Source organism: Stigmatopora nigra, chromosome 14 (assembly GCF_051989575.1).
Source record: "Stigmatopora nigra isolate UIUO_SnigA chromosome 14, RoL_Snig_1.1, whole genome shotgun sequence".
NCBI lineage: Eukaryota > Metazoa > Chordata > Actinopteri > Syngnathiformes > Syngnathidae > Stigmatopora > Stigmatopora nigra.
Window position 1 is genome coordinate 8,994,521 of NC_135521.1, and position 24,513 is coordinate 9,019,033.

General features: G+C 40.1%; 4 protein-coding genes across 7 annotated transcripts in view; 3 read left to right on the forward strand and 1 right to left on the reverse strand.

Annotated features, from left to right (window-relative positions):
- The window catches only part of LOC144207241 (serine/threonine-protein phosphatase 2A 55 kDa regulatory subunit B beta isoform), a 33,342-nt gene extending 14,317 nt beyond the window's left edge, over positions 1 to 19,025 (reverse strand). Inside the window, exons 1-2 of one of the 3 annotated variants that reach the window (XM_077732608.1) lie at positions 19,009 to 19,025; positions 16,435 to 16,622 (exon numbers count right to left, since the gene is read on the reverse strand). In XM_077732608.1, the coding sequence (XP_077588734.1) occupies positions 16,435 to 16,513 (79 nt within the window). In that variant the 5' untranslated portion in view covers positions 16,514 to 16,622; positions 19,009 to 19,025. Of the gene's footprint in view, positions 1 to 2,787; positions 2,972 to 3,123; positions 3,426 to 16,434; positions 16,623 to 19,008 lie in introns of those variants that run through there. The other 2 variants (XM_077732607.1, XM_077732609.1) reach the window with 2 other exon arrangements.
- Positions 17,103 to 18,630, forward strand: rpl26 (ribosomal protein L26). The gene is made up of 4 exons (XM_077732610.1): positions 17,103 to 17,271; positions 17,840 to 18,011; positions 18,091 to 18,231; positions 18,463 to 18,630. Exons 2-4 carry the CDS (start codon positions 17,844 to 17,846, stop codon positions 18,589 to 18,591), a joined length of 438 nt encoding a protein of 145 aa, XP_077588736.1. The 5' UTR covers positions 17,103 to 17,271; positions 17,840 to 17,843; the 3' UTR covers positions 18,592 to 18,630.
- atp6v0e1 (ATPase H+ transporting V0 subunit e1) lies at positions 19,022 to 20,288 on the forward strand. The gene is made up of 4 exons (XM_077732611.1): positions 19,022 to 19,251; positions 19,601 to 19,648; positions 19,735 to 19,846; positions 20,028 to 20,288. Exons 1-3 carry the CDS (start codon positions 19,148 to 19,150, stop codon positions 19,826 to 19,828), a joined length of 246 nt encoding a protein of 81 aa, XP_077588737.1. The 5' UTR covers positions 19,022 to 19,147; the 3' UTR covers positions 19,829 to 19,846; positions 20,028 to 20,288.
- A 256-nt stretch (positions 20,289 to 20,544) lies between these two features.
- On the forward strand, positions 20,545 to 23,100 carry bnip1a (BCL2 interacting protein 1a). Of its 2 annotated transcripts, XM_077732874.1 has the most exons (6): positions 20,545 to 20,675; positions 21,111 to 21,203; positions 21,279 to 21,370; positions 21,549 to 21,653; positions 21,944 to 22,062; positions 22,381 to 23,100. In XM_077732874.1, the coding sequence occupies exons 1-6, from the start codon at positions 20,595 to 20,597 to the stop codon at positions 22,575 to 22,577; spliced, it is 687 nt and encodes a 228-aa protein (XP_077589000.1). In that variant the 5' UTR covers positions 20,545 to 20,594; the 3' UTR covers positions 22,578 to 23,100. The 2 variants fall into 2 exon arrangements, with proteins under 2 accessions (XP_077589000.1, XP_077589001.1); XM_077732875.1 differs by lacking the exon at positions 21,549 to 21,653.
- The last annotated feature ends 1,413 nt before the right edge of the window (positions 23,101 to 24,513 follow it).

Below are 24,513 nucleotides of genomic sequence, written 5' to 3' on the forward strand. Positions count from 1 at the left end.
CAATAGATCTTTAGGTCATTGTTCCGTAAAGGAGCAAAAATCAATACCGGAGGAGACATTAGGTTAGGTTTCGCTTCACAGTAAGGAAGCTATTTACATCCTTTTTTTAAACCTCTTAGGCAGAGAATATTAAATTGATCACTGTGCTGTATTGCTAGAGCATAACATTAAGTCAGAGTGCACATTAACAGCTAGACATGCAGTCATGAATCCTAGAACCATTCAGTTGCCATTAACGCTGAATGTGTCATCTGCAGGTGGCTGCTTCGGAATATGACAAGTAGCCTTAATGGCCTTTCCTTTTATTGAAATGATGGTGATGTTTTGACAAGAGGTGCCTAAAGTGACACTCAATGTATAGTTAGGAACATTTCGTCTCAACGTTGTAACTACCCGCACAGTCAGCCAGGCATGGGATTGGTGAAAGGCAAAGGTCAGCGCCATTGACATCATTAAAACGTGACATCATTACAAGCTCCTGCTGCTACGGCCAAGCACTGCCTGAGGGGGTTGGGTATCCCTCCAAAATCACTATCTCTATCTCTCTAGGTGTGAATGTGTGTGGTCTGAGTCTATACTGGGCCTGATGGAACATGTGTGTGTGGGATTCATGATGAGACACCTGCTCTTAAAAGCTCAGACTTCAGTTTGACTTCATATTACTTAAGAAGAGCATGCACACCCATTTGTGATATATAGGCCATGACCGTCATAAATTAAAGCAGTAAAATATAACAAAAGTAGGCTTGGCTTGTTTGAAAAGCGCAGATGGGCCACAGGCTGGGCCGTGGTTTACAACCAGTGTCCCCACTTTTTCCTGATAAAATTCAGTACAGAACAGAGACTGGTTTGAAGGAGTTAGATGGGAACACCAAATGGAAGAAGCTTCAGTTTTTCATCTCAGCGCAAACAAAGATATTCATGCCATCCACCCCCCACTTCACAGTCTCTTTCTCTGTGTGCAAGGGGGAGTGGAGCCCACTCCGCCAGTTTTCAAGTGTACTACACTAACATGAAAACACTGCAATTTGAATGCTGCCTTACTGTCTGAACCAAGCTGCAAAAAAACTCCATTAAATGAAAATACACCATAAAAACACACTAGATTTAGTTATGCCTTATTAAATATTAATGAGTGGAAGAAGTTACACTTAAATGGTATCAAGTACAACATTAGAGGAAGTATTTAAGATACTGTATAATTTATGGCAAAACGGTAGTCGAGTAGTGAGCATGTCTCACAGTTCTCAAATTGAGGGCTCAATCCCAGGTGGGTTCCCGACTTTCCTGTGTGTAGTTTGTGTGTTTTCTTAGTACCTGTGTGGGTTTTTTGCTGGCTACTGTGGTTTCCTCCTACATCCCAAAAATACATGCTGGTTAAGCACTCTGAATTGCCCTTAGGTAAGTGTGTGTGTTTGTTTACTGCGCCCTCCGATTGGATGGCAAACAATTCGAGGTATCTCCCGCCTACTGCCCATTCTTAGATGAGAGGGGCTCCAACACCCCCACAACCCTTGTGAGAATGCGCATTACAGAAAATGAAGGATTGAATGAATGCATAATGTATGAAAACCTCCTACAGACTACTCAAAACTACAATGACAATATGACACATGGAGTTAATTGCTGCAAGTTAACATTAGTAATGTTATTATCTTATCACCCCCCCTCCCCAGTCATCAAAAAGTACAAACCAATCTGTATAATTAGCTACGCTAGAGACAGAGCAGTTCTAATGAAACATTTGGTTTGATGAATGTCTTTAGTTTAACTTAAATCTATAATTTTATGGTGAGTGAACAGCTTGCCAAGCTTGAGGGAACTGTTAAGAATCCAACAGTTAACAGGCAGACATTCAAGAAGCCGATGTGCCATCGAGGACAATGCGCACACACACACACACACAAGATGGGAGCAGCCGAAATGATTGCTCTCGAGCAAGAAAAATACATTGTTGCATGCTCAGCCATCTTTGTGTGGGAGACTGACAGTTTGAGTAAGAGCAGGCGACCTTTAGCATTTATTGGTTGCAATTTTTCGGAAAGCAAAATGATACTATTGTACAGTCGATGACTAAATAGTCATAATAACCAAAGCAAGCGGCTAAAATGCAAAAGTTTGGAAAGATTTACATTTTCAGTTATGTTAACCCTATTTGTTACAATACTCAATACTACAACAGAGATCAAAATGTAAGGGATAATTGTGATAAATATTTTTTTTATTTACTACTACGACCCATACTCTGTGAATATTATTTATACATATACCAGATCTGGCAAAGAACAAGGTAGAATAGGATTTGATGTCTATTGCGGATAATGGAAGTAAATGACTAAAATCATTCGCTGTTTTCCATAATAGTTTCAAATGGATGACATATGCTGTTGACATGCCGTCAATTGCAGCAATTGGGTTATCGTGTCTCAAAAACATTTGTCATTCTCTATTCTGGAGCTTTAATGCCATCACGTGTTCACAATTGACTCCAATGGAAGATTTGCTTGTAGTGCACTTCAGATTAAAACCTTCCTCTACCTATAATAGCATGGCTCGATTGCAACTGAATGTTCTGATACATTCTTGGGGGCGGCGAAAAAAAACAAACTAAAAAAGAAGAGGTTTGATATCAAGTATCTGGCTGCCATTGACAGCCCTTAACGTCTAATGCATTTTGACAGCAAGGACTGCCATCTTCTCCCAGTCTAGCACCGTCAATGGCATTTGTGCCATGAACATTCACAGCCAGTTTCAATAAATTGTACGCTGAGTGAAATTTGAAGATACCTTCCGTGGCATAGTTGTGATCGCGAAGGAAGCTGCTGTTAATTTTCCGGGTGTCGCTCTCCTCCTCCATTGATAAATCGGCTGCTTTGGGATCCTGACAGCGGCAGACCTCTCTCCCATCCTGGCCCGGTACCGTCAGCAGGCGGGCCGTGGAAGCAGCGGGGTGCTTGTCATGGCTCCAGATCTGCGGTGGAACGCCTGCGATCAAACACTCGACTTGCTCGCTCAGGTGATATCCTCCACGTCAGAACGCATCAAACGGTGCCCGGTGGGGCTTTACAAGAGTTCTTCCTCCCCTCCCCAGCGACTAGCTTTAAAATATCATTCCTTGCTCACCATAATCACCAATGAATGAGCAAATTGTCACGGGAAGCTGCAGCGATGCACTCGTAAATCTCAGGATTTGACTCGATGGATCTGCTGCCCCCTCCCAGTGCCAGCGGGGCGGGTGGGATTATGCGTCAAGGCGGCTGGCTTGCTCGCTTCAGCACTGGCAATTTGGCCAGGTCTCCGGTGGTTCCGTTACTACTCCTCCCTGTCTCCAGTGCGCCGCGTTGACTCGCTGTGCGTACACGCAGATGCACTGACATGGGGCTGCTGCCTCCGCACTTGAGCAGAGAGGGGCCCCTCCCATGCAGATGCAGGCAGGGGAGACACGATCGCAAGCAGTCAGCAAATGTGACGCTCGCACACACCCAAAGGGGAATTTAATAGGCTGATGACCACCAGTCATGATGGCGTGGGTGTTGCATTGACACAAGACTGATGGTCGGCTGGAGCGGGCTGCTTTTCATCTTCCTCTCCATGCTCAGAAACTGAATTTTCATCATAAAATTATAATTAAAAATGAAGGGATGGACAGATAAATGTATAGGGGAGGGTCCTCTTTTAACTTGAAGCCTTTACTTGGCAAGTGAGCCTTGTGAGGATAAGAGATTTACAAAATGAATGAAAAATGTTTTTTAAAAAATTGGTGTTAAATACAGTATATAAGCAAGCCATTCTGCATAAGTGGGAAAATTTTGAGAAGAAATTATGGACGCATTCTCAAGTTATAGAATAGACTTTGTAAACAACAGTATTTATAAAAAATGAATACCAGCTATCGAGTCAACTAGTATAAAACATTGAAAGAGTTACAACTGTAAAAACATTGTTTAACCGTTTCTAGATTTTCAGTATGGTAGATATTAAGCCCTAAAAATACGGTGTTGTTAATTAATTCGGACAGTACTGTTAACAAAATAAGGCAACTGAGAGTTTTTGGGTGGAGTATGCCTGGGCACCGTCGTTGCATTCAATGAAATCAAAGCACAAATGTTCAGATAAACACAAGCACAAAGACAAACAAAAGAAAAAAGAAGGCTGCAGAAGAAAAAAAAAAAAACAAGCATCCCAGACGTTAATTAATTAGATTAGTGGGGATGCTGTCTGCACCTCTTTCTCCAAAGATCTTCTTTAAAGTTTAATAACACCACCATGCCTTCTCATGTGCAAACAATAATCTTTGATGGCTCTCTGTGGATGCACACACACACAAAAAAAAACCCACAAACGTGTACATCCCTTCTCTTATCTACTCACTGGAACCTAAATCTCTCCGCTTTCACAAAGGGCCTGTGTATCACCCCTTAGCTATCCCCCAATGCACAGCAGCAGCAATAAAGGGATTGGGGACCCCCTGTCTTAAATGCATTAGCTCTCTAATCCACAGGACCATTTGCACATCAGATCCTCTGCTTTACTTCTAATGGGAATCTGGCTGCGAGGAAATAAGAACACAGCACCCACCTACCACCTTCCTACATAAGCTATTTTACACACCATCACCCTGCACCTTCCCCGGAATACATTACAAGGCATTATCCATGCAGGGAATAATGAAAGCTGGTTGTGTGCTTCCCCTCGTTACAATCTTCTGCTCTCTTAATGAAATTTGCAGAAAAAAACGCGTCCATCCTTGACCTCCCGGATCTGAATGAGTGGTCCGCAGTGTTTCCCGTCTCTATCAATATTTAAACAGGATCTAGGGACAATAGGGATCCTCTGAGCCACTGAGAAGTCAGCTAAGTTACAGTTGAGCTGTATAACACAATGGAATAAAATCTGCCAGATAATAGATTGAATAGAAAGGAATCCAGTACTTGTGAAAGACAAATGAATAGAAGATGAGAATGTAAATGCGTGGTAGATTTATGGGTGTGTAAAAGTGCAATGCTGTTTTAGAACTAAAGCCTGGAATCAATTCTGTCTCGCTTAGTCTGCACTTTATGCATATAAATTTCAATAACCTCTCTTATCAATTCCACTCAGCCACAGTACTTCTCTTAAACCATTTAAAGAATGTGACAGCACAAGAATGGCCACATAGACAAAAGGGAAGTGACTTAGAACAACAACGTGAGGGCTCGTAAATTGGTCCCCTTACACGAGCTAAGATCGATAACCATTTTATCGAGAAGGACCTGAACTTCTGTATTGCTTCAACACTCAAGTCAGCTGGGTAAAGATCTGTGACAGCGCATCTATACGGCCGGGGCGCCATGCTTCAAAGGAAAGGCTCAGGGGGCCCCCCACGTGAAAATTGGAAAGCGTGTCTCTCAATTCGCCAACAAAGTGGGTTAAATTAGATTCTACCGGTCAAAGCGTATTGGGCAATGATATTTTAGTCATGCTCAATTGCTTGCCTTGATGTGTGGTAATTGCTCGACTCGGGGAACTCCATGCAAGGGCATTGCCTGCATACCAAGCAAGCAACGTTCGTGCACATTGAATATTTAGTCTGGACATATCAGCACTGACAGCCCACTTTCACTAAAGATTTCATCCAGTTAATGCAACAAATCAATTTAAAAGCTAGCACTGATATGCTAATGCTAGTTCTGTGTATTTTAACACCTCTTTGTTGTAATTTCAGTTGAACTTGAGCTGCTGAACTGCTTAGGATGTATATTTGTATTACTCGAAACTGCTGACATTTAAACAAGACTTTTTTTCACTGTGTAAATTGGGGTGTCTTTTAAAGTCCAAAAAGTGTGTTTCTATGTGTTATATGTGGCTGTTTATATTGTACTGTACCGTATTTAGAAAATTCAGCTGGACATTGGAGAGTATAAGTAGACAGAAAGAGAGAACTGAGAAAATATGGACAGTCAAACTATGGACATGTTGCCTTTAGCTATTATATTAAAAAAAAACATGGCATACTAGCCTCTTTCGCTCTCAATTTTGCATCTCAAAGTTAGTTAATTGTAATTCCCATAATGATTTATTTGCTCAGTAAACATCAACTGATCACAAATAGTGCAAGAGGTCATGGGTCACCAACCCTTGGTGGGTTGTATTTTCATGGATAAATTGATTCTTTATGAATCTCATGAGAGAAATAAATTGCATGGCAGACTGTAAATACTGGGTTCAAATAAATTAATACAGTTCAACATTCTCAAATCAACTCTTTCACCGCCATTTACAAAGTCAGACGTCCCCTTACTTCATCCTTCCACTGTGAATTTAAATGTGTTCATCACTAGTAGACATCCAATACACTGGAAAGGTTACTGGTAATGAACATTTGTTCATTTCTGTCTATGTTTATTTCCGCTATCAATAGCAGCCCTTGGGTTATGAGTTGTAAAAAATAAAATACCCCAAAAATTCTATTTGCCTTCAGTTGTGTAACAATTATCGCAAAGCACTTACAGTGTTAGCCTGATCTCCAGGTGACATATCTGCTTGGTGTCATCAAACAAATGAGGATGATTAACATTCAGTAGCGTGAGATTCTAGCAGGAAACATGCAATGGCTGCCATTAACTATGCAACCTACTCTGGCATTAAAAGGAGCTCAACACATGGGGGTAATAGGATTGCCCTGCCAGTCCATCTGTCAAGGGACTGAGCAGCAGCAAAGCCCAGCGCCCGAGCACCCTGGCCCGCTTCCACCTGCTCTATCAGTCCTGGCTTTGCACTTTGCTCCGGAGATATTTACTCAGCATTGAAGCCTAACCTTTGTGTGCACAGTCAGCCAAGTGTGTAAATCATATTAAAGGTGCAAGTAAAAACAAAACAAAAAGAGAGTGAGAGAAAGGTGAGTTTGTTAGCTTCTAAATGAGATAAAGTGCCGCTTTTTCGCACTCTTAATAGAGTACAGATGGAGGGAAAATAGCAGTGACTGGTGAATGAACAGTGTGACACAAGGTGGGGGTGGTAAGAAGATGGTGAACGGAAGAGGAGAGAGATATGAAGGGAGGGGTGTATAGTTTGTGTAGGGGCTTTAAATCTTGCCTACAGGCTGCGCCTAAACCAGCAGGCTTTACTCTTGCTGCCATTCCAATTACATCAGCATGTGACTAATGCTTCATTGCTCCGAGTCTTCAGACCAGCAGGATTGGATTTCTTTTTCCCCTGACTCTCCTTTCCCCTCCCCCAAAATCACCATGCTCAACTCCCTTGATAGTAAATTAATTGAAAAGAATGCATGTACAATCATTAGCATTAGCTCAGGATGGTACATTCTGGGACAGAATTTATCAAGTGTGATTGTTTTAGGGTTCAATCAACCACCGTGACCAATAAATTGTGAGCGCTAAGATGTGAATTGATGAACAAATTAGCTTAAAGATGAAAAAAGAAAAAACATCTACGCACACTGCAGATTTGGGGAAGTACAAACTCAACATGCTGAGTGGAAATGCCACTTAAGGGGGAAGAAAAATCATTTCATTGTACCACTCTGGTTGCTAGGAAACTGCAATTCAATTGGCATTGCCATGCAGTACAACAGCTGTCAACATAATTGGACAATTAACATCTTAAAATGTCTTTATGTTGCTCATATTCATTTTCATAAAGGCCCTAACGTGTTTCAACATGTTTTATACCGGTCGGGTTAATGGACTGAATATGAAGTACATGTTCGCAGATGAGTGAGGTTTTATTAGTCAAATGATCTGCAATGTGCCCAGGGTAAAGAAAGGCGCAAAGAATATAGTGAACCATGTGTTCACAGGCAAACTGTGCATGTTGTTAAGTTGTTACTATAATTATCCTTCAGCGCTTCTTTCTCTGTGGATGGATGAAAGACAGCCAAGTGGAAAGTAGGTTAAGCAGGTTAGAGAGTGAATACAAAGCCACCTACCCACCCACTATGCAAATGGACATGCAAACTCCCACTCGTGTTCAGGACCATGGACAGTTCTCACTGTCACAAAAGTACTATACATTACAAGCTAACCTCGTTTTTTTTCCTGCATTTAATTTTTTTGGTTCTTGCCTTTTTACATGGTTTCAAACATGCACTAAAGAGCATAGGTTATGAGTTTTTTTTAAAGATATGAGCCTCTCGCCCATCCTTTAAATCATTTCCCAAAAACAATCAGCTGATTAGAGAGCGTAAAACTCTTAAAACCTGATCCTTTTGTGATACTACCAGTTGATTTGGGCTGTCCATTTAAAAATATAACAAAGATTATTACATGTGAATTTAAAACAACCACCGTTTTTCCTCAAAACATTACATTTGTTATTTTAGCAGAGCTACATTGAATGCAGTTAAGATGAGACAAAACAAAATATCTCCCCCTTAAGGAAGGGTCAATTAACAAAATACCCTCTAAAACACGGATAGATAGAGATGTAAATATCAGCTTTCGTCTATTTTGTGCCTTACAAACACAAATTTAAACTAAGTACTTGTATTTATACTTTGAAGACAGTACATTTTCTTCTATGAGTTCCTAATGTGTGTGTGAGACGCCTGTTGTCAACCACCTTCCCATTTGGCAACACACCTCCAGAGAGGTTTTCCCCTTGACTATTCGGCTATGTTTTTCACTCTTGCGCACACACAAAAAAATCTCACAGCTTTATTACAATAGTCCGCAAGGCACTGTGTCAACAAAAAGGCAAACACTTGCGAGCGCCTCTCATTTAGAGTCTGTAATCTCCAGGAAAATCCCATTTGGCAGAGCATCTGCCAGCGTGGATCACAGATAGATTGTAGTTAGGATGCCCACAGGGTGGCAAGCTGTCCATCCACACTTTTCTCTTTAATAAACACACACACTTGAGCTTAAGGTGGATCAGGACCACTTGTCCACTTGTTTTAATAAAACCCTATCTTGGGCTCAAAGAGACAAACTACTGATCTGGCATGGTGGATCAACATTGCATCACAAGGAATGATTATTTGAAACATAGCAGAATGACAGCAAAATTGGTCTGAGCAGAGGCCTGACTGTCAGTATATTAGTCATCATGGCTGTCTGTCAAGTGGTCCATTTGATTAAGGTCACCTCAAAACTATTTGTTTTTAAAATACATCTTTAAAAGAAAGGAAAAAAAGTAAATATTTTGTTATTATTAGTCTTATTAGACAAATACTGCCGTTTCATAGGGAATGATGCCCCCTTGTGGAAAAAAACTGATAAAATATATTTATCTTATCTTAACTGCAGTCAATGTAGCCTTGCTAAAATAAAACACATTTTGTAAGGAAAGTGGGTTTAGTATGTGCATCTAATCTTTTACTGATGTATTTAATGCTGAATGAAGAAAGGATTATAAATCCAATTATAATCCTTTCTTTCATCAGCATTTCATAAATAAAGTTTCAAGAGGCTTAGCTCTGCAAAAACAATGTGATCTTGGGGCGCCATCGTCTGGAAAATAAATACATTACACTACACACTTTTATCCTAGTATTAATTTTACTACACGTAGGTAATTGCTCAAGATTATCAGAGTAGTTGGTTATAGCTTTTCTGGAATACAAGATAAGACTTCAGAGCATTTCACATTTGATAGGCACAACATGTGCATTGTAGGTAAGCCCCACAGAGGCACTTCAGTTAAACATGATGTGACAGTATCAATTTCAGATCCATATTTGGCACGTCTCTGGGCGCATGGTAAGCAGAACTAATGACCAGCAACATAGAGGAAGCGAGCGACCAGATGAGGACTGGCTTGGAATCTCAGCACTGCTTAGGGAGAGTATTCTTACTCACACACCAAAGGTCATGCAGATGTGCACCAGAACAAAAGATAAAAGCACAGAATTGAAATAGTCTGAAACAGGCTGAGATGAGTCAGGGCTGATATTATACATATGAAGAAATTCAGCAAACCCTTAACTGAAAATGACATTTTCTAAGTTGAATGAAATATGACTTCAAACACACCACTTCACGTAATTTTGACTTGAATATGCATGTCAACATTCGAGTGATAATAGCATGTTGACAAACTTGAAAATGAACAGTTAAAGCAAGTAAACAACTCCGGTGCCAGAACAGCTTGGCCCAGTTGCACACTGTCAATACTAATGACATCAGGAAACAAAGTATCCCTATGGAAACCTGGAAGCCGTGACCCTATCCCATCAGACCTCCGTACGAGCGGAAAAGCCGGAGAAAAGCTTGTCAATGAGCAGAGAAAGAGAGAAAAGGGTGAAGAGGCAAGGACTGAAAGAACGGTGAAGATAAGGAGTGAACCTATGAAGCAAAAGAAAGAAAGAAAAGCGGGAGCAGGTGGGTGTTAATAGGCCAGCTCCAAGTGCTTGGTATGGAAAGTGGCAGCTCAGTATGTCACAGCCAAGCCCAACATTCAACTCTTTGCCCCCTGAAATCTTCTTCCTCCTCTCGCTCCCTCCCCGACATTAAACCACCCCACTTTTTCCATTCATCCCTCTTGCGAATAGACTGAGCAGCACTCCCAAGCAAGGCTGATGGACCTTTGTGACTAAAATTCTTCACACCAGGTGGACTACACTTGCTTCCTTGTTTGATGACTTGCCAATAAATGAGGTGGCATTCGAAAACGAATCATACTGCTGTGACAGACAGAAAATTGGCTTGCCGAGTTATGACTCCTCTTCGCATTGTGTGTGTGTGTGTGTGTGTGTGTGTGTGTGTGTGTGTGTGTGTGTGTGTGTGTGTGTGTGTGTGTGTGTGTGTGTGTGTGTGTGTGTGTGTGTGTGTGTGTGTGTGTGTGTGTGTGTGTGTGTGTGTGTGTGTGTGTGTGTGTGTGTGTGTGTGTGTGTGTGTGTGTGTGTGTGTGTGTGTGTGTGTGTGTGTGTGTGTGTGTGTGTGTGTGTGTGTGTGTGTGTGTGTGTGTGTGTGTGTGTGTGTGTGTGTGTGTGTGTGTGTGTGTGTGTGTGTGTGTGTGTGTGTGTGTGTGTGTGTGTGTGTGTGTGTGTGTGTGTGTGTGTGTGTGTGTATGTGTGGGTGGATGAGAGTGTGTGTGGAGAGAGCAAATTAAAAAGAGGAAAGTCATACTTTACATTTATGTCCATATAATATTGCTGCATTGAGATACAAACAGTATACTATATAGTAGCAAAGTCCGCAAATAGCTTATGGCTTTAAAGTTTACTCGCAATAGCCATTGCAGTATACATCAGATAATTCCAACTATTTTCCAAACAGTTTGGGAGTATATTGTTTCTTGCCAAGCCTATAGAATGATAGTCAGATTTGTGTGCATCCCGCTTTTGGAGTTTAAATTGATGATGTAGTTCCTTTTCCCCTTAATAAAAAAAAAAAAAGGCAAACACGACTGTATACATGTTGCTGACATGACACCCTTATAAAATAGCGTTCTTCTTGTGCAGTCATCGCCGCTCGCGGCCATGTTTATCCCTGATCCACATCGACCCTGTTATACTGAGGTTATTCTGTGCAAACAGAGGAGTGATGACTTTGCAAGGCTATTTTCAGAAGCAGATTGGAAATAGTGTTAGGAAGGGGGGGGGGGAAACATTAAAAGTCCAAGATGGAATGTTTCCATTACTCCCATAGGTACAAGCTGACAGCATTAGCTCACTTGAAATTACACTTTTTTTTTGTTTTGTGTTGTTTTTGCAGTGGCTTGTTTAAAAGAAATACTGTTCAGGTTCATGTCAGGCTTGTGTTACTTAGGACACGTGCCTCAATTTCTACCCAGGGCCCCTTAAGCTGTGAAATTGAGCCCAGCTTCCACTTCATCCTCAGGGAATCTCAAAGAGATCAGAAAGTAAACTGCCATCTGGGGCCATATGCACATATAATCCTTTTAGAATATCTTATTTTCCCACCCTCAATTAATCAATATTTCCTCAGCAAGAATTACTGAATGATAATACTCAAAAAAATATATACCATGTGTACTGACCGTATAGTACGGACAATTTATTAGTTGGGACAAAAAACAACATTCATATTCACATTTATGGGTAATTTTCAGTCCTGTTATTTTACCAAATTCATGTTAGCAAAGTTCCCCAATTTCATTAATTCATTTTCTAAACCGCTTATCCTCACAATGGTCGCCTGGGGGTGCTGGAGCCTATCCCAGCTAACTACGGTCACCAGGCGTGGAACACCCTGAATCAGTGGCCAGCCAATCGCAGGGCACAATGAGACGAACAACAGCCCACACTTATCAGGGCAATTTAGAGTGGCAAAACATGCAAACTCCACACAGTGAGGACCGACCTGGGATTGAACCCACGACCCAAGAACTTTGAGGCCGACATGCTAACCACTTTATGCCTGTTCCCCAATTTTTCATGCTATTTTTTTTTAAGCAAGAGAAACAAAATCTGTTACCATCGATGAACAACTAGTCTCATTCACTTCATTGGAACGGTCATAAAGCCACTGAGACAGATGGGCAGAGAGAGGGAGTGAACATCCCAGCGTTCTATATATACATTTCACTCCCAATAGTAGTCTTTGCATGTACTGCAGTCTTTCAGTCTCAGCAATCCAGCTCAATAAAGATCCTCTCTATCTGCCTATAAAGCTCCAGATCGAAGCATATTCAATATTGTTACAAAGGGGATCCCCATACTGCGGCATCAAGTTGAATAAGAGGATAAAAGAAAACAAATCCACATTTGGTGAAACACAGGTAGAGAAACAATAAAACTTGTGTCTATGTTTATTGTTCCACCACACAGTCTTTAAGTCAGTTGGGGGGCTTTGGGATAGATACTGTGACTGCTCATATCATTTTGTTTTCATGTCGATTCACTGCCAGAGGCCAAGCAGGAAGTGTTTATGGTAACGCGACACTGCAGATGAGTTCCGTGAGAGAAAAAACATGGCCATGTTGTTGTTGTGTTTTCCCGGCCGGGCATCTCAGTTCTCTCCTGAGATTTACTTGGTGGGTTTTGGATACCAGATTGCGCCCATCAAAATCGCATCAAACTATGTAGTTACATTACAACATTGCAAGTATGATGACAATCTTCTTCTCAAAAGCCCATGACATAAATCTTAATTTTTGTCAATATTAAATCAACCTTGCGTTTTCCTGACTTATCGTTTTTTTTTTTTTGCTAGAGGGAAAAGAATAATGATTTAATTTATCCTTCTTTTGTGTTTAGCCTTTAATCAAATATCTAAAAATTACACTTGAGTAATGTCAGCTCCACAACAAGTACTAAAGATGGATGGATGGATGTAATCTTACAGGTCACCTTTGTAAGGGCTCCATCTTTTACACACTGAGTTGTAAAATTTTACAAAGTCAATTGATTCTAGAACAGTAGGTTATTGTGTCTATTTTTCATCTTCAATTGCAAATCAATTGTTGTAAAAATAGAGTTGGAGAGAATAAACCTGAGATGAAAGAAATACATTCTGCTGTAAAATGAAGTTAAGCACAGCTGGTCAAACTGCATTAGAGAAACCTAAAGATGAAGAAGCAGTATGTCTTTCTGTAAACAGCACTCTAAGTTTTAACTGTCAAGTGGCTACCTTGCTTATACCACAAATCCCCCTTCCAAATGTAACTCTCACTCCCCTTATTAAAAGAAATTCAGTATAAGTCAAACCAGCATAATTGCTGACAATATTGATCCACTCGGATGCATGGCATGAGATGAGGGCACGAAAAAAACGATAGAACTCATCCATCACATTGTATCTATTTTAGCCATTTAGTAATGTGACACTGTTTTATGATGGCCTCTTCAAGACACTACTGCATCTGAGGTGTGCCTGACCTAATTGATTGATGGAAGATGTAAGATGTGACAAGGAGTCCCAGATCTGATGCTGATTTTCCCTTACTCATGCACAACAGCACATAGCCATCGGAAACATGAAGGACTTAATTTGCTATTCCAGACCCGACAGGCTGAGGAGAACAGCTGTGCAAATGGAAATTTATTGTCCAAAACTGTGTTTATGTGCACGTAAATCTGTAGAGAACCCAGGTGAATCCATGCGCTGCCAGCTCATCAAAACATTCCCTCCAAACAGAGAACATTGGGGTCGACAACCAGGATTACGTAATGCATTTTCCACTAACATGGTAACTGCGCACTCATCTTCCCGGGGGCGAACTCTGCTCAGCTGGAGTGGACATTGATGCTGAGAAATAGTGGAGTGCGGGGTTGAGCGGGTAAGAGTGTGGGACAGACAAGAGGTGCAGTTATATAAATTTCATCAAAATTGTTGAGGGGATCACAAAGGGAATTCCACACTACAAATGAATAAATGTGCATGCTCTCAATTGTGGATGTATCCTACGCAGTGTAGAATAGATTGAGTGAAGACGGGGGGGGAAGGGGAGGCTGGCATTTCCAAGGTCATGGGCTGTGTCACCATTCCCAATGCTCATCTACATAAGAGTCAACAGCTCATTTTTCCTTTCTCTGTTTAACTGCTTCTTATTCCTTCATCAAATATTTACATCTCATCTAAAACAAGGGAATTAATATTAAACTGATAATCTGGCATAACTTTCAGAAGCCATTTGCCTAACATCTTGCATATTGTGTTGTTTGACCTCACAATCCAGATTATGAATTTAGTATCGTTTGGAAATGAGCAGAAGATAGGCAAAAATAGTTCCATCAAATTTGCTGTATTAAAAAGATATACCCAATTATGTTAAACCATGCGTCAATTCACTGGCGCTGTCATAGCCCAAAACAGTAACCACATTCTAAAGTTACAGAAAACAATGTTGACAAGAAAAACTTTTAAAAACTAAGAGTTCAGAATAAATAAAGATGTAATCTCCCTAGTTATCTTGTTACCGACTGCTGGCATATGAACCTTAATCTGATGATTAAAACATTATTCAGTCACATTCAAATATGTTATCCATAATGCACTGCAGATCATATCGTGATTTAACATGACAACTTTTTGTAAACAGATAATTAAAAACATGACACATACAATTAAAAGTATGAAAAAGATTGTCCTACAGTGTCATGTAGTGTAATGACTAATTGTATTCAATGAAAGCTTCACAAACACTAAGTGGAAAAACAGACAGTTTTGGGTGATATTTTGTAAAGAAAAAATGATGGCATTTTGGAGATTGTAAATGAAACTCATTATAACAAGTCAAAAAGGCTTATTTTAACAAAAAAGATTGTTTCCTTGAATTCCAACATCTAACATCCCCAAGTCCTAATCAGAAAAAGTTGTAGTTTCTCCTGGAATAATTTGAAGTCAAACACAGGGCACATTCAAAAGCATAATCCTTCACAGTCAATTTCACATTATCACTTAATGGAAGTTGGAGCCACAAACATAATCCACTACCAGACCACCAGCAACACTGTTATGTGTGCCTCACAAGATAAGTTCGATCACATGTTGTTCATACTGCAAAGATTACATCTACTGTGGCCAGACACATGACTCTGGTTACTTAAATCCTCCAAGCAAATATGAGGGCAGTATCAAAAATAAAATGTTTGGTTTTCCTTTTCCATTTGCAACTTTAAGCTGGTGTCAAAATCTACACTGTAGGCAATCGTGATGTTTTGGTTAGAAACGACATTATATACAGGTATTTTAGGATACCGTGTATGTTGTGTATACACTGGCTGTGTACCCCTCAATGTAGGTTAAAGTGGTATGATGGCAGCAGATGATGAAAGTATAAAATGCATGACCTTAACTTAACTACCAAATACATAAACTATGAAGGCTTATATGACTGGTAGTGTATATTATATGCTTTGACCCCCACATACTGGACTATATCAGCCTTCTTTCCTGAGGGCAGAGAGTACTGGAAGGAGGGCAAGCATGCAAAACTAAATAATGCAGCGGCCCAGTCTCCACATGATGACCTAGTAATCGGCAGTTTATAGCAAACACTGATACCATCTGGGACTCTCATGTTATTCACAATACAATATACTGTATATCACAATTTTTGTGCATCCAGCCATTTTTATACCACTTTAAGGAATGTAGGTTAGAGAGGTAAGGTAGGCCCAGGACTGGTCGCCACGCTGTCACTGGGCACAAGCAAACAACAACCACTCAGATTAACACATTAATAGTTTTCATTGAATCTGTTCTGCAATTGGTAACATGGATCAGCAGTTCATTTTCATCCTAACACTTTGCTGGCATTTCTGTATGAGAGTAATCAAATTTAGGTGTGGATAAGAATCCATTCTTGGATAACTTTCCATTCAATGCATAAGAGATATTGCACCCAAGGCTATGTGGGAGGGAAAGAAACATCATTCTCAAGCATGATACAAAAATGTCCTATAAAACTTCATCAGTTTTAAATCTGAAATCTCTTACAACTTGTGCACGCATCATAAATGAGCACATTCATGTCCCAAAAGAAACATAAACAACTCGCAGGCTTACCCCATCCGTGGACTACCCTTACCTTCTGTGTGGCAAGTGGTCGATAGGATGGTGCTCGGTGGCCGGAAGATGTACGGAAGATAACGGGAAAAACATTTCATTTTCTCCTCCTTCTCCGATGCTTGCCGACGGGTGTGGAGTGTTTTCTCGCAGGCTCCACATCCGCAATGCCTTCACGATTTGCCAGTCAGAAAATCACAGGGGTGCTGCCTGCGGGTCGCACGGGAAGGGAATCAGCGTGTCCACGACGTGGGGGGGCGATGACAGCTACCCCCTGCTCCACCTCCTACACACTCCGCACCCTAACCTCCCTTCAATCGAGCGTGATGGAACTCTGTCCCGCACTTGATGTCGTTGGACGCCTTCTTATGTCACATGAGAAATCAATGTATTTTTTGTAATAATTGCAGTAAGCGACCGTTTTTGGTGTTGCACGTGTAGTACAAGTTATGCAAAACGTTTACTAATTATGCATATAATATGGCGTTTCCTTATGTGCAAAAGGTGCAAAATCAAACTTGACCAATCAGACACAACTTATTTCTGGTTTATACCGTAAACTTGTCGCATTTTAGCGCCATCGTCTGGTTGTATTCGTGCAAAATCGAAGATACAACGTGAATCTTTCAGACACGCAACTGTTTTATATGATAGTTTTAGGATATTGTTCCAATCACACGCACATATTTAGGTTTATGGGGACACAATGAGGGGAAATGCGTTTTAGAGTAAAATGATTAAGGAGAAGATTCAGTAGCAAATTTCGCGTAAAATCTTGCGAGATCCAAGCGTGAACTAAGACCAGCGGAAGTACTTCATCTTCCTCTTTTTCGCCGGCCATTGAAGAGTACACGGCAGGGTAAGGTTCGATGCGAGTATTTACACTCGACAATCGTCATCAATCCACGTTAATAAGCGTCGATTTCTCCAAATAAATTCCCGAAAACCCACATATAACTCAACCACCTCACATTCCGACCCGTATTTAAGAACGATGACTGAAATACGAGGTCTGCTGCTTAGCTGCTCCTTTAGCTTCCGTGCGTATCCGCATGTAAAGTCAATACTTCACGTACTATTTCACTAGATGAAACCAAATGATTACGGCCACGTAAAAAAACGCAACAGTAATAGATTATGCGATTACACTAAGTCAATTTTGCAAAGGGAAAATGCATTGAATGCTTTGAATATTATGCTAACACCGCTAACGCTAGTTGACATGCCTAATTTCACAATAAAAGCTCAAAAGGGCTGCTAAATATGCAATTACTAAGGTATTACTGTTTTGATGGCACACACCCTGTTTACATTGTTTAAAACAGTTTGCGATCGTGTGAATTACAAGTTGTACTTGTCCAACTTAGCATAGTATCATATGAAGCATCTACGTTTGATAGCTCTAATGGTGTTTATGTCCCTTCCAGCAATATGAAGCTGAACCCGTTTGTATCGTCTTCCCGACGCAAGAACCGTAAGAGGCACTTCAATGCCCCCTCACACATCAGGAGGAAGATCATGTCTTCCCCCTTGTCCAAGGAACTCCGCCAGAAATACAACGTGAGGTCAATGCCCATCCGTAAAGACGACGAAGTCCAGGTAAAGAAATTGTTGATTGTTTTGAATTGTGTTCCAAATGCAGACTTATATCATCTTTGCTTTTGAATTGTACACGCAGGTTGTCCGTGGACACTACAAAGGCCAGCAGATTGGCAAAGTGGTGCAGGTGTACAGGAAGAAGTACGTCATCTACATCGAGCGCGTTCAGAGAGAAAAGGCCAACGGAACCACAGTCCATGTTGGCATCCACCCTAGCAAGGTAAACACTTCCTCTCTCAAATGTGTCTCCTCATTGGAGTGGATATGTGAAGAAAGCCAACGTGATGCAATTTGGGGGCTTTTGAGTAATAGTACAACTCTGGAAAAGCTAAACAGGTCATATATCCAGCTAGACCTTTGATTGATAATTTTCCAATCAATAATGTTAGGGGCATATAAGGAGTCTCTGAAATGAGTTACACGACTAATGAAAGTTTCTCTCGCATTGTAGGTGGTCATCACCAGGCTAAAGTTGGACAAGGACCGCAAAAAGATCCTGGAGCGCAAGGCCAAGTCTCGTGCTGATGGGAAGGAGAAGGGCAAATACAAGGAGGAGACCATTGAGAAGATGCAGGAGTAATCACCTTTTGCTATCAATAAATTGTATAAAACCCTTGAACCTTTTCCATGTGTTTTGTGACTATATGATTTGATGTCAAAAGGTCATGTTTTGCAAAGGCTCTTATGCATTCTGACACATAGCTGCTGTTAACTAGTAGAGGGAACTCACATTTGGATATTAATCTCATCTGTGTTAATTGCTTTTTGAAATGAAATAAAAAACACTAACATGAGACAATGACAAATATGAATGGATAGGGTATATGTTCGATAAAATGATACCATTCATTTGGAATAACAAATATTACTGCCAAGTAATGAACTGCTCTCTAAACAGACAGTATAGCTAGAACTTTCCACACGTTGGATGATATGATAGGTTAAATTGACCACATTTATCAAATAAAAGCTCAAACATTTTAAAGCGAAAACTCACCCGCGCGTGGTTTGGGGCATGCGCACTGGAACTTCCTCCTTTGCTCGTGAAGAAGTCACATGACCTTTGCTGCCTTGCCTCTCAAGTTGGTCGAAGTTTTGCTCGTGTGATAATTAACACTTTTTGGCCTTATCCAACCATGGCAGATTTAAGTTTCGTCATCACCATGTCTGTAATGACCCTGTTTTGGGGCATAGTTGGAGGAGTGGTTCCATGGTTTATCCCCAAAGGACCAAACAAAGGGTGAGAGTAAACTTCATTAGCTTTCTGCTAACTTCATTTTTGATGCGTCCCATTTGCTGCTGTTTATCATCTGTCATTATCACTAGCATACGTATTTGGGAGTTTTTGATGTGTCGTATCTATGTTATTTAGTTTAACATAAAGTGTTAGAAGGGTGCATTCGACGGATCATGTGTCTCCTGTGTGAAAATGCGAACGCTTTCTAGCTTTTGTATTTCTGTCTAAAGAAAACACCAAATTCGTGAATTATCCTATGTTGCTTCTAATAAAAATAGCTCATCTATGGAAAAAAAACTGTGAAACTTCCCAATTTTCTGTCGCCAAAAACGTACTTTTGTTTTGCCCACAGAGTGATCATCACAATGCTGATATTAACTTCCGTTTGCTGCTACTTGTTGTAAGTATTACATCACATGGACACAAGAGGGCAGCAGACAAACAGTGGTTGAGTAAGAAAATAACTTATTTGTTTTGTTCCATTAGCTGGTTGATTGCAATTCTGGCCCAGTTGAACCCACTGTTCGGACCTTCCCTGTCCACTGATACCATCTGGTACCTTAACCTCCACTGGTCTTAAAAGCACCTGGCACTGCAGGTAAACACTTGGGTGTTGCACCCAAAATTATTTAAATGTTGCAGTAGCACTGGGGGGGTTGCCATTGCAAATTCTAAAAGAAACATGAAAATGATAGAAAAGTCAGGCCTCTTCAAAATGTATTTTTAAATGATATATAATTGTAAAAAGTCACCCAACCCTACTTTTGCTCTCAAAACAGAAATGTCTGCAAACCCATGGAGCACTTTCTTTTTACCACATGCTGCAATCCTGCTGCAATGAAATACCTTGAACTCAACATCCCCGTGGCCTTCAAGAGTGACACCACATCTGTGCCTTGTACAAAACGGAATCAATTCTCTTTAAAATATATCCCTGCTGTGTGTGCTTTAAACTAAATATAATCATTTTCTTGTCTAGTGTACATATATTATTGGTTGCTGCTGAGTGTTCAATTGAATAAATCTAAACATGTCATTAATTTTGTGTTGGGCCTTTTTTATACGGACCTTTACTATCTTATAATGTTGAATTTATCAGCTGTCAAGTTGTTTTCTGTTGGTCTTTAATCTAATTTGCAATTATATTATCAAATATTTGCATTAATAATGAGCGTTTGGGGTTTTTTCTTGGTCATATCTGATTAGATTTTTTTTTATAGGCAAACCTGACACCCATGCCAGTGAAGTTTCTGTTGCAATATGGCCGTTGGCCATTTGCGCTGCTGAGTTCTCTGAAAAAAATCCAGTGTCATTCATATAATATCCACTGCGTCTACGTTGACAATATGGCTACTTCCGAAGTACACCTCCGAATATGTGAACAGGAAATTTTAAAATATGATCTGGAGGTGAAAGCTCTCATCCAGGTGCGTTTTCTTTTTTTGCTTTGGTTGGGCATATCAGATTGTGTTAGAACCTGGTAGTTTTTGAAGTTGTCATTGCACTGGAACGTCTTTATTTGCCATTTCCTCTCCTGCGCGTCAAAATATGATGACGCGTAAACAGAAGAAGCAGATGTTGACGACTGGGTTTCTGGCTCTTGTTATTTTTCCATTATAGTTGCAGAAAATTCGATTTCTTTTCTTTTTTTCCTTCATCCTTACCAACTTTTCAGGACTGATGCAAAATTGCAATGTTACAGCAACTAATATATAAATATTCTATAAGCTTTATTCTATGTTGTTATTGATATTATTATCACAAGATCATATAGGATTATTGGCTAAATATAGTTTTAAAATTTGGCCACTGGCTTAAATAATTTTTGCTTATTGCAAATGTTAATTTTACCTTTGTGTCAGGATATCAACGAGTGCAAAGGTCCTCAAAGCAAGTTAACGGAGCTCAACGGGGACGTGAAGAAGAGTTTCCACAATCTACGATTGCGTATACAAGTAAGAATTTCAACACACAAACATCTAGTCATAAAGCACTTTATAATTCCCTTTGCCTAATTTTCTTTTGGACAGAATTTAGAGCAAATGGCGATGGAGCAGGACAAAGAGTCTGACAGGCAAACATTAATCATTCAAGTTGAGGGACACAGAAAACAAATGCACAGGTAACTCATTTAAAATCACCATTTTTGCCAGGCTATACTTCAGCACAGTGCCAAAGAATAGAATGATAAGAGAAAATGAATGGAATTTGTATCCCTTTTTAAGCGCCTATGCAAACATGCCAGTGGCTATGTTGTGAAAGAAATTGTGTGTGCGTGTATGTGTGTGTGTTTGTGGCAGCAACCAGACCGCCTGGAGGAAGTCCAACCTGGCCAGCAAGTTGTCAATCGACAATATGGAGAAGCAGGCGCTCCTTAATGGGGCTGATAGTGGCGCGAGACAGAGGTGAGGGGAAACTTTGAACAAACGTGACAGAGTCAGGTTTCAGCTCGGGCAGACTGAAACTCGTACAGTGGAACCGCAATCCATTCTGGCATGCCTTTTTTTAGGGTTCTACAAACAGGGTATCAACATCATAAGTTATCTTTAAATTTCAACATTTCAAGTAAAAACAAAACAAAATTCAACAGTGTTTCCCATCATGATGAAGTTGAGCCTTCAATATTTGTGGAGTTTTCTATTAAGAAGTATTTTACTAAAGCTCCCATTGTAAAATGTATTTTCCTTTTTTTTAGGAAGATTAGCAAGCAAGATCTGGCCCATACATCCAGTGACATTACAAAGAATCTGATGAGCATCAGTCGAATGATGGCCCAACAGGTCAATCAAAGCGAGGAGACCATTACTACGCTAGGTAAAACTCATAAATAGAAATACATTTGCCTCAAGATAAATCAAGTGTGTCAGATAATTGGCTGCTGACCAATCTGCAGGTAAGCAATGTATAAAATAGACGAATGGAAGTAGTACTGGGTGATAAGCAAAAACAAACTTTATTCATGTCACAGGCCATTTTATATCTGCTAAAAAAAATCTATTTTTAATATCACAAACCTCCAAAAAGTTGCCTAGTCAGTTTTTTCCCATATTATTCAGCCCTACCAGCCACTTACTATCCAGGCAAGTCTAACATCCAACATGAGCATTTACATATTGTACATATTATTTGTAGCGACATCATCCCGCACCATTCATGAGACCAATGACGAATTCAAAACTATGACTGGGACCATCCATCTTGGGAGGAAGCTCATCACCAAGTACAACCGCAGGGAGCTCACTGATAAACTGCTCATCTTTCTCGCACTTGCCCTCTTCCTCGCCACTGTCTTCTACATCTTGAAGAAAAGAATTTTTCCCTTCTTTTGAGGCCGACAAGCCATAACCACATAGCAGCACTTTCCTTACGCCAGCAGAAACAACCTCAAATGGACGTTGTTGTGTCCTTCTGCTCGCTGTCATCAACCAAAAAATAGGTTCTATTTTTGGCAAGATGGACTTTAAACATAATGTGTCTTAATCTGGCATTTGTGCCACCTATTCTCTTGAGGTGCCAAAATCCACCACTCTGATAAATAGGGATGTCCCCTTTATCAGAAATCCGATAGGAATTTATCGGAAATCTGTTAAAATTTGTTAAAGTCACTCTTTTATGTGATTGCAATTTTGTGATAGCTCTACTCAAAATGGGTGGACCAAATATATTTGAATATAGTACTTTTTCCACCCCTACTTTATACATTTCCTGCATATCGGATTAAGCGATTTTGAGTCAGATGCAAAAATATGTGATTGGTACATCCCTAGTGATAAGTATGACATTGCCACTATACTTAAAGCCCGGGTTACTAATACACAACTACTATTTTAATAAAATAACCGTTCTAATGAACTCTTGTGCATTTTAACTTTCTGAGTCCTGTTAGCACCTGTTATTCTGCACGTAGCCACGTATTACCTTGGACATATGTGAATGGCGGAGAGAGAACAGCACACACCCTGTCTTTCTTCAGATAAGACCCGGAAAAGCAAACTCTCCTGTCCGTTTTTCCCCTCTCCAGTGTGGGCCGAGGGTGATGGTGGCGGATATTTTTGGTGTGTGTGGATTTGTTATCTGACGTTGCCTTTTCAGCACCTCGTAGGAGAGCGTGTCCAGAGAAGCCACATGACCTCGCCGTACGTATTTCACGTTGCCATATTTTGAAAAATGAGTCTTTTTCTTTAAAACACTGGGGTTGGCTGCCATTGAGGCCGGTAGATGTTCGATTCAGTTAGACCAGAAGGGTTGCAGCGATTGTTGGTATACAGCCTCTCCTAGTCAAAATGGATTGGAGGCATTTTGCCATGAATGGCCATGAATTGTTAAATCACTTAAACTTTATGCTGTCTAAACTTGGCAGTTTGATAAATAATATTCCTGATGTTCCAGTCTTATGCTTTCATGAATCAGAATTTTAAGCAAATTACTTCTATCGCTATTGTTTTCAACAACAGTAAAGGTTTTGTCCTTCATATAAGCATGGATAAGTCAAGGTCACGTACAGCCATCTCTCCCTGCCGGCTGCAGCCGTTCAACAAGTTGAGTGAGTGTATGTGGAACTGACAGCAAGTTGTAAAATATGTAAACTTCTAACAACCTTTTAACCTTATTTAAGCACATTGAATGAAGTCTCATAATAGCCACTTGAACATTTTAACGTGACACAACCCATATGTACTGGGCTAAGTGGGACACACCCTTCTTTTTAGTATTAATTTAACTATAGGAGTCAATCATGGCAAAAGCTCTCTTGCGGTGCAGTTTAAATATGTTCACCTGTTCATGAAGCACAAATTATGATTTAAAAAAAATCTATATATATATTCTATGTAGATCTTTACGGCGCACTCGTGATTGCTACAACGCTGAATGAGCATTCACCCTCCTAGTCCAAATTAATTGAACTTCTATCACGACCAGAACCTTGCAAGGAAAGCAAACTTTAGTATTACTTGGAGTAGACAGTGTGAATTTTTCTTAACAATATGAATTTATAAATTTATGATCATATACATGATGTAAAACACATTTTTGATACTATAATGATATATAGAATATTTTTCTCATATTGAAGTTACTTCTTAATTGTCAAAAAATAAACATGTTCCCTTTAATGGTTTATAAGGAAACTTCAATAGGTGACCACTGTCTCCTCAAGGGTTAAATTGCAACTCCAATAATAAAACGTTAAACTCTGACAATTTTTCTTTAAATGTGCTATAAAACATTATTTTACTTCCATAGCAGAATTGGAACCATTTTGTT

Coding starts and splice junctions, on each gene's coding strand:
- bnip1a (XM_077732874.1), top strand. CDS start 20,595: ATGGCTACTTCCGAAGTACACCTCCGAATATGTGAACAGGAAATTTTA. Junction 20,676..21,110: donor AGGTGAAAGCTCTCATCCAG/GTGCGTTTTCTT, acceptor CCTTTGTGTCAG/GATATCAACGAGTGCAAAGG. Junction 21,654..21,943: donor GATAGTGGCGCGAGACAGAG/GTGAGGGGAAAC, acceptor CCTTTTTTTTAG/GAAGATTAGCAAGCAAGATC.
- atp6v0e1 (XM_077732611.1), top strand. CDS start 19,148: ATGGCAGATTTAAGTTTCGTCATCACCATGTCTGTAATGACCCTGTTT. Junction 19,252..19,600: donor CCCAAAGGACCAAACAAAGG/GTGAGAGTAAAC, acceptor TTTTGCCCACAG/AGTGATCATCACAATGCTGA. Junction 19,649..19,734: donor TCCGTTTGCTGCTACTTGTT/GTAAGTATTACA, acceptor TTGTTCCATTAG/CTGGTTGATTGCAATTCTGG.
- rpl26 (XM_077732610.1), top strand. CDS start 17,844: ATGAAGCTGAACCCGTTTGTATCGTCTTCCCGACGCAAGAACCGTAAG. Junction 18,012..18,090: donor GTAAAGACGACGAAGTCCAG/GTAAAGAAATTG, acceptor TTGTACACGCAG/GTTGTCCGTGGACACTACAA. Junction 18,232..18,462: donor TTGGCATCCACCCTAGCAAG/GTAAACACTTCC, acceptor CTCGCATTGTAG/GTGGTCATCACCAGGCTAAA.